The 9,694-nt window shown below is 47.2% G+C and overlaps 1 protein-coding gene across 5 annotated transcripts in view; it reads right to left on the minus strand.

The window, feature by feature from the left end:
* Nucleotides 1–9,694, minus strand: part of CCM2 (CCM2 scaffold protein) — an 80,035-nt gene that overhangs the window by 7,476 nt on the left and 62,865 nt on the right. For 4 of the 5 annotated variants that reach the window (XM_017524581.2, XM_017524583.2, XM_017524584.2 and 1 more), the window contains 3 exons: nt 5,648–5,731; nt 5,013–5,196; nt 361–497 (listed from right to left, as the gene is read on the minus strand). In XM_017524581.2, the coding sequence (XP_017380070.1) occupies nt 361–497; nt 5,013–5,196; nt 5,648–5,731 (405 nt within the window). The remainder of the gene's footprint in view (nt 1–360; nt 498–5,012; nt 5,197–5,647; nt 5,732–9,694) is intronic. The other variant, XM_017524585.2, reaches the window with a different exon arrangement.

The raw sequence follows: 9,694 nt of genomic DNA on the forward strand, positions 1-9,694 counted from the left end.
AGGTGGTCTCTCAGGGAAGGTGTTGGGGGTGGGAGGGACGGGATTGGAGACGGGAGGGGTGGAAGGCATAGAGGTGGGAACCAGCAGAGAGCCTGGACCTGGGGCAGGACCTGGGATGCAGCCAGGGGTAGACAAGCTGTAGGCAAGGGCAGGATAGGGGGCCATGTCTGGGGCAAGGCTGAGCAGAGAGAGGGGTGCTGGGCAGGGACTAGGGTGTGGTGGGGCCAAGCAATGGTAGAGGAAGTAGCTGAGGCCTGGCAGTGCGCAGTGCTGTGCTGGGTGGGGCCGTGGGCGGGGCCGCGTTTGGGAGGAGCCAGGGACAGTGCACGGTTTTAAGTGAGTGGGGCAAGAAAGTCTCACCTTGCTCTCTGCAGCCAGGATGACCAAGCAGCATGCCTCCACGGGCCCAACTGCGCTCTCTGACAGGGAGCCTGCACTGAGGCCTCTGGAACTTTCTGCACACAGACTCTGGCTGGGGGAGATCCCTGGGTCCTGGGCTGAGAAGTCAACACCAACTCAGGTTAGCACAGTGGAAAGGCAGGCAGGAGGGCACCTGAGGCAACAGCTGGAGCCACTATGGAAACAGGCTGAGAGGCCTTTTACCTGGCTTAGGTGCCCACAGAACAACCTGGGTGAAGGGGCAGCACCAGGCATACCTCAGGGCAGGCTGCCTCCCTCCCCTGCTTCTCTAAACAAGGGTGGGAACAAATGAGCCCTAAGCTCCAAGGCACCAGAACTGCATGTCATCTTGCAGTTTCACATGCTCCAAGTTCATATACAACATACCACACACACAACCCTGAGAACAGTCACCTCCAGGAGGTTTCCATGTGTTCTGGCCAGGTTGTTCCCTTCTTACAGATGGGTAAACTGAGACATGGGGAGGTGAAAGACTGGGCCTGAGGGTGTGTGAGTTGCACTGTCCATGTGGCAATCTAGATGGTCAGACCCAAGTGCCCTTGTTCCTAAAACCCTACCCACCGCCTCCCCAGACAAATGAGGCTCTCCTGAAATACATGGAGTAACTCAATGGTTTGCCTGATGGCAGGAGGGAGGCCCATCCCCAGGAAGCAAGGCTCTGACCATCAGTTTGGACTACCCTGGGAGGACGTCAGGACTGAAAACAAAGCCTACAAGTGCCACTAGTGCCAGGATATCGGAGGGCAAGCCAGCCTCAGGAGGGAGGGGAAGGCCGTCCCAGGCCAGATGCAAGGTGGGCACATGCACAGAGACAAGGGCTCCATAAAGGACTGTACCTCAAACCCCACAGTGAGACTCCTGGAGCTGCTCTGTCCCTATGGCAGCCACTGGCCACAGGACTACTGAGCATGCAAAATGTGATGAGTTCACACTGAAACGTGTGAATTTAAACTACACACGGGATTTCAGAACTCAACAATTTTTATATTGATTATATACTGATATGATAATGTTTTGGGTACAGAGGGCTAAATAAAATATATTATTGAAAATAATTTCACTTGTTTCCCTTTTTGTATGAGTTTGGTGAAAAATCTCTACTTTTCAAATTTTTTTTTTTTTTTTTTAAATAGAGACTGGGTTTCACCATATTGGCCAGGATGGTCTTGATCTCATGACTTCGTGATCCACCCGCCTCGGACTCCCAAAGTGCTGGGATTACAGGCGTGAGCCACCACGCCTGGCCCAGACATTCTTTAAATGTTGGCTCCCTGGTGCGTGCCTGTGGCAGTTCTCAAGGAAGCAGGGTGGCCAGCTTAAGGATGCAGGCAGCGAGTTGTGTGCCTCTCCTGTATCACCCAGGAAGTGCTACCACGGGTGCGCAGATGACCCTGCTTGCTCTGGCACCAACTCAAGTCACTGCCCTCCAAGCAGCTACTGCCACACGGACCCTATTGCAGCTAGACCTGGCCCCCAACTTCCCCGCTCCTGTGCTGTCCCAAATACAAGGGTACTTTTGGTCCAAAGAGGCACAGAGGCTTGCTTGCACGTAGCAGGCACTGAGTAAACGTTAGCTGGTGAATACCTGCCAGTCACTATGTTGAGCACTCTCAATTCCTAATCCTAAACACAGCGTGGTGATTCAGTGCAGTGGCTCATGCCCATAGTCCCAACACTTTGGGAGGCTAAGGCAGGAGGATCACTTGAGGCCAGGAGTTCAAGACTAGCCTGGGCAACACAGAGAGACCCCATTTTTACAAAAAATTTTAAAATATTTTAAAAATTTAAAAATAAACACAATATGCCTCATGTAACACAAGAGACACACACTGCTCCTGTGCATCTGCAAAAAGAAGGAAGATGGCCCCCAGGACACAGGGATTCACTCTCTTTCTTTAAACCAAAAGTTCTCTCAAAGGTCCTGTTTTTCATGTATTTTTGGGAAGTTTCTCCTATGGCGGTCATTCTCTCTCCATTTAAAAAAATCTGTTATCTATTTCCTTTAGCAATTTGTTCTAATAATTAAAGCTGAGAAACAGTTATGCAGCAGAAGAAACAAAGGAGGCCCATCTCCCCTCCCTAACAGCTTGAAACACCTGCAGTGTGGGTAACACCCCCCATGGGCACTGAGGAAAGAGAACTGTCCAGACCACAGGCACAATTAGTGCTTGACGAATATCTTAGTTTATAGTGTTATTACTTAGCTATTTCCTTTATATAATTCTTCATATATAATTATATATTAGTTTACAGAATTAGTGCCTGAAGTATAGCTTACTGCTTACATATATCTAGTTTATATAATCATACTTAATAGTAATATCTAGCATACTTAGTTCTATATAATCTTTCTATATAATCATATAGTTATTGTAGTCGGAGCTGTATTGACACATTTAGTGCTGATTTATATAATCCTTCTATATAACCATATAGTAGTATGTAGTAGGAAGAATGTCTAGAGCAGTTACAGAACAGAAGCAGTACATGGGAAAACAGCCAGACCAGGATGAGAACCAAAGATCCAGGCAGTGGCTTCCCGCCTGAAAGGGTATACGCCGTATGGCAGGCTTGGAGCAAGTGCCTCTCCTCCTGATAAAGGAGTTGTAGTATCTTGCATCCAGTTCCTGTGGAAAGTAGGCCTCAGGCCTGAGATCCTGGAAATAACCGAGCGAGAAGAACCCATCTGGTGTGACCAGTCACAGAGGCTGTACACCCTGTCAGTCTTTTCTCGCTTCTGTGCTAGCTCAAATCACCCTCCCATAAATATCTTAAGAGCACAAGTTTGTTGGCTCCCACTGCATTAAGCTTACAGTATCCTTTTATTAGAAATTCTTTGAAGTCTCCAGCCCCTAGATAAGAAGTGTGGCGCACGACACCTGTTGCACAGCCCACCTCCTTGCCTCGGTGACCTAATGGGGGTGGACCCCTTATTTTGTACATGACCCTCTACTACTGCTCATGGCACAGCCCTCTACTGCGCAAGGCCCATCTCTCTGCCCAGGTGACATAATGGGGTGGCCCCCTTGCTTGTGGCTCCTGTGATTACGTATGCCCTATTACTAAGCCTACAGATGACCTCACTACGACCCTGCCCCCTAATTGTACCTAATAAATACAGATGCTCTTGGGCATTTGGGGCACTCGCCGACCTCCACTCACAGGTGGCATGGTCCCCTGAGTCCAGATGCTCTTCACCAGTTCTTCAGTGTCCTGTCTCTTTACTTTCTGATCCTGCACCTCAGCACAGCATAAGGGATACCCCACGACACTGTGGGGCCCAACAGCCCTACACTGCAGGAAGGATGTCCTAGCCCTAAGGCCTCCCACAGGGTTCAAAGGTAGAAAAACAGGAGGGTCACCATGGCGTCGGACAGTATGGCTGGAAGTAGCCACCCAGCCAGCCTTCTAAGTCAGACAGGGTGAGTGATGTATGTATGTGTAGGTGTGGTATGTGCCTGTGTTGGGGAGGGTACAGGCAAGTCTAAGCTACTGCTACACAGAGGACAAAGCAAAGGGACAACAGCTACCTTCATAAACCCCTCCAGTGTTGCCTGTGTGGTTTGTGACCACAGCAACCCCAATCAACTAGACTCACAGGCTTTCTGTGGACTGTTCTCAAGAGTACACCCAGGCTGGCGGTTTGTGGCTCAAGGAGTTAGTAATGAGCATACTTGCCAGATTCTCAATAAACTACTGACCTTAAGTGGAATGACAACTTCCCCTCTCTGCTACCTAAAACACAGTGTGTGGTCTAGTAGACCCACTGTGACCCCTCACACACTGCCACTGGCACTCTGGTAATGAAAGGCTTTGGGATCAACCCAGTCACCAGCAAAGATCCAAAAAGCCCAGATTGTGTCCCCACTGCTACAGCAACCTCAAAACTCAGGACTGGAAGGGACAAAGTACAGGGAGGGTGAACCACAGTCTCTTCCCTCATCCTCACTGGCCTGAATACCTGGGCTGGAAGCACTGGAAATTAATGGGCAGCCTGGGCTAGTGTCCAGTGAGGCAGCACTGTACTCATCACAGGTTAAGAGAATGAGCCAAAAATAACATTTTGCCCGATTCTATCTGCCCAATTCTATCCCAGTGTGAAAGCAGCAGATAGCAAGGACACATTCAGAGTAACCTCCACGACCAAGAGCTCCTGAGAGGTCTGGGTCTCATCGTTGCTGTCCCAGCTTTGGGGACACTGTGCAGGGCTCAAAATGTAAGTCAAGCTGAGGTGAGGTCCCTGCCCACCACCTTCTCTCTCGGCTCCACCACACCTGGGCAGAGGAGTGACTCCAGTGTACCGGGAGGGAGTCAACAGGAGCCCCAATGGGCAGAGGAACAGGGTATCAGTCCCAAATACTGTATCCCGATATTACTGAGTCCCCAAAGGCTCTTAGTGTGACAGTGAAACCGGGGTCTGGTAGCTGATCTCACGCCCTCCGCTGTTTGATCTCAGAGACAGGAAAGCCAACTCTTGGTCATAACAAAACAGGAGCACCCAACATGAAGCTGCAAAACTGTCTCCAGAACTTCATAAAATGCACGCATGTACTCCTGAGGCAAGGACCCTCCTGACCCCTGACCTCCTGTACCTGTCTTCAGGACCACCAGGTGTGCAGCATCATCCCGGACATAGGAGACGGCGGCGATGTCATGGATAGGCACCCTGAGGATGATATCCTCCCCGTCCCTCCAGGCCAGCTTGATGTTGTACGCAGACAGGCTGAGCACAGCATCGTGCTCCTGAGTCAAGTGTCCTGGAAGTTGGTGGGCTCTCTGGAAGGAACCACAGGGCATCAGAAATGCTGACTCAGCTGTCAAACGGCATGGGGCGCTTCTCCCGAGAATACTGTGCTGGCCAATGTCAATATGTGACAAACGCTGAGTGAATAAGGTCAGTGTTATTCCCCTCAGAACAGTGGTGCTTATTCCAGGGACACCAATGCGTTCAAACCATTTGGGATTCTTCTGGAACTGCTTTCAGATTCTTCTGGAACTGCCTTCAGGACTTACGGACGGCATGTGGTTGGAAATATCTTGAAAACGTAAATTTTGGAAACAGCCCAAAATCACATGGAGCAAGTCTCGAGAATCAAGTTAATGTCCATACTGAGGAACAGTCTTTACGGGACTGGGTCATTCCTCACAACCACGAGGCCAAGAGTACAGGGACCAAGGGCTGGTGGGGGCTGAGGGATAGTGCACAGGGTTAAGAGGATACAGTTACCTTTGCATTGTCTATGAAATGCAGGATTTCAGTCCTACTGGAGGGATTCAGGTATCCTGGTATGGACGTTAACTGACCTAAATACTGAAAGAAAGTGAAGAAAAAAAATGCCATGAGAAATGGGAGCCGAGTCAACACAACCATCACTATTGCCAGGAGCATAGACCAAGTGCTTCATACTCGGGCCACCAGGCCCACGGGTCTCCATTTCGGCTCGCACAGAGGCCTGACTCTAGGAAGAGAGTCCTGGGTTCCTACAGAAATCTCTACTGACTGGGGACAGTGCTGCCCCATCTCCTCCTGTTCTACATTCAAGGTTATCATCAAAAGTCCTGCAACAAGCATCCCAAACTACTAGTACCAAGACTGCTAGTTTTGGTAGAATCTGTATTCTAAGACAGGGATGGCCAGTGTTTCCAGTCACTGCTGAGGAAACGGAAAACAATGGGACCATGCACAACTTCGCTAAAAATACTAAAAAATAAACTTCCTCAATTGCAAAGGTCAACACAGCTGAAAAATGAGAATAGAGAAAGTAAGTGCTATGGTTTCAATGTGTCCCCCAAAAAGCATGTGCTGGAAACTTAGTCCCCAAATGCAACAGTGGTAAGAGGTAGGGGCTTTAAGAGGTGGTTAGGCCACACAGAGGTCTGCCCTTGTGAGCAGATTAATGCTGTTATCCTGGGAGAGGGTTTGTTATCTCAGGACCAGGTTCCTGATAAAAGGATGAATTCAACCTCCTTCCCTCTCCTGCCCTTCCACCTTTCACGCTGGAATAAAACAAAATGCAGATGCAGCCCTTCACGAGCTGTGTCCTTCAGCCTTGAACCTCCTATCCTCCAGAACTATATGATTTTTTTTTTTTTAAGACAGAATCTCACTCTGTCACATAGGCTGGGGTACAGAGGTATGATCATGGCTCACTGCAACCTCTGCCTCCCAGGCTCAAAGCAATTGTCCCACCTTAGCCTCCTGAGTAGCTGAGACTACAGGTGTGTGCCACCATGCCTGGCTAATTTTTGTAGAGACGGGGTTTTGCCACGTACTCCAGGCTGGTCTCAAACTCTTGGACTTATGCAATCTCCCCACCATGGTCTCCCAACATGCTGGGATTACAGATGTGAGGCACCATGCCCAGCCTAGAAATTTCTATAAGTTATAAATTTCCCAGTCGGGAAGGGGAAGGGGAAGGGGAGAGAAAACGGCACAACCAGAACATTCTGTTATCCTTAACGAAGGCCTTTCCTCAAGGAAAACTATTTTACCAGAGCCTAACCACCTAAGAGTAAGGAAACACCCAATTCCTGCCTCCTCTATCTTTTATATCTCTCCTAAGGGGGAGGGAAAAAAACAAAACTGAGAAGCACGTGTGAAGGCCACAGCCCAGGGACACAGGCTCACTAAAACACTGAGCCCCAGGACTACAGAACACTCCCTCTCCCCTCCCCTGAGAGCCACATCAACAGGACTCCTGTGTAATAACAATGATGCACACTGACAAGACCTGCAGGTCTCAGACTCAGATCTAAGAAGGAATCTTGAGGAAAACCCAAAAACAAAGAACACACAGGAGATTTCATCCCCCAACATTTACAAGGGCAGCAAACAGTAAACACAGTCCAACTCCCAGCCAAACAGACCTCACACTAAGGCCTATTAACCTGACGCTGATGCCTAAGTTCCTCATATCAGAACCAGACTCATACATGGCGGCGATTTTGGAACTATCAGATTGGGAATTTAAAACAACTACAATCAATATGGTAATGGCTCTCTAATGGATAAAGTGGACATCATGTGAGAACAGTTGGGTAGAATAAACAGATGGAAACCCTAAGCAACAATCAGTAGGAAATGCCAGAAAGTAAAAGTCCTATAACAGCAATGTGGACTACCTTCAACAGGCTCATCAAGAGGCCAGACACAGCCAAGGAGAGACTCTCTGAGCTTAAGAATACATCAACAGAAATTTCCAAATATGAAAAGCAAAGGGAGAAAAGAATGAAAAAAACAAAACAGAATATGCAAGAACTATGGGACAGTTACAAAAGGTGTAACATATGTGCAACAAGCATATCAAGAGAAAGACAAGAACCTAAGAACTATTTGGACTAATGAGAGCTGAGAAGTTCCCAAATTAACGTCGGACACCCACCTACGGATCCAGAAAGGTCAAAGAACACAAAACGGCAAAAAACAGGGAAGCTACACTGAGGCACATCACGTCAAACTGCAGAAAAAGAAGATTTTCTCTTTTGCAGAAATCTGGGATTTCTTTCCATAGGAAAAAAACACCTTACCTATAAATAGCAAGAACAAGCATGACACTGGACTTCTCTTCAGAAATCATACAAGAAGAAAGAAGGAACTATTTAAAGGACTGAGAGAAAAAAGTGCACCAACCCATGATTATGTACCCTGTGAAATTATCCTTCAAAAGTGACAGAGAAATGATTTTTCTCAAAAACTCAGAGATTTAACATTTCAAGAAAAGTTAAAAGAACTTCAGAGAGAATGAAAATGATTTGGTCAGAAACTCTGTTCTACATAAAGAAAGGGAAAAGCATCAGATAAGAAATAAATGTAGGTAAAATTAATCTTTTATTTTTCTTATTTTATTTTTTGAGATGGAGACTTGCTCTGTTGCCAGGCTGGTGTACAGTGGCACGATCTTGGCTCACTGCAACCTTAGCCTCCTGGAATCAAGCGATTCCCCCCGCCTCAGCCTCCTAAGTAGCTGGGACTACAGACGCGCACCACCACGCCGAGCTAATTTTTTTATTTTAGTAGAGACGGTGTTTCACCATGACCAGGATGGTCTCAATCTCCTGATCTTGTGATTCACCCACCTCAGCCTCCCAAAGTGCTGGGATTACAGGCTTGAACCACCATGCCTGGCCTATTTTTCTTATTTTAATTGCTCTAATGCATTAACAGTTTGTTCAAAATAAAATTTGTGTACTGGGTGACTATAGCCTAAGGATAAATGAAATAAATGGCAGCAATGTTATAAAAGTGGTGGGAGGAGTGAATTTGGAATACTTGGTTACAAGGTACACCATTATTTGAAAGTGGATTCTGATTAGTTGTGAGTGTATAATGCAAACCCTAAGGCAACCACTAAAATATATGTGTGTGTGTGTGTGTGTGTGTGTGTGCATATATATTTTCTATATATACGTACAAATATGTGTATTTATGTTATATATATGTGTACGGGTATATATATATATATATATACACATACACACACACACCACACACACACACACACACACACACACACACACACACACACATACATATATATATTTTTTTTGGACACAGGGTCTTGCTCTGTCACCCAGGCTAGAGTGCAGGGGTACAAGCACAGCTGACTGCACCCTCAACCTCTCAGGCTGAAGTGATCCTCCTATCCATAGGTGAGACTACAGGTACATGCCACCACACCCAGCTAATTTTTGTATTTTTTGTAGCGACAGGCGGGATTGTGCCATGCTGCCCAGGCTGGTCTTGAACTCCTGAGCCCAACAGATCACCCACCTTGGCCTTCAAAAGTGCTGGGAATACAGGCATGAGCCACCACATTCAGCCCATAGCTTTTCTTTTTCTTTCTTCTTTTTCTTCCTTCCTTCCTTTTCTTTCTTTTTCTTCTTTCTCTCTCTCTCTCTTTTTTAAGAGACAGGGTTTTGCCACATTGCCTAGGCTAGTCTCAAACTCCTAGGCTCACGTGATCCTCCTGCCTTGGCCTCCCAAAGCGCTGGGATTACAGGCATGAGCCACCATGCCCAGCCAAAAGTTTTAAGCAAAGTATTAGCAAATTGAATCTAATAATGTATTAACAATAATTATAACACCATGATCAAGTGGAATTTCTCCCAGGTGTGCAAGGCTGATTCTATATTCAAATATCAATCATTGTAGCCTGGGTGCAGTGGCTCATGCCTATAATCCCAGCACTTTGAGAGGCTGAGCGTGGATCACCTGGGATCAGGAGTTTGAGACAGCCTGGCCAACATAGCAAAATCTTGTTTCTATTAAAAATAC

This window comes from Cebus imitator, unplaced genomic scaffold (assembly GCF_001604975.1).
Source record: "Cebus imitator isolate Cc_AM_T3 unplaced genomic scaffold, Cebus_imitator-1.0 Scaffold34, whole genome shotgun sequence".
NCBI lineage: Eukaryota > Metazoa > Chordata > Mammalia > Primates > Cebidae > Cebus > Cebus imitator.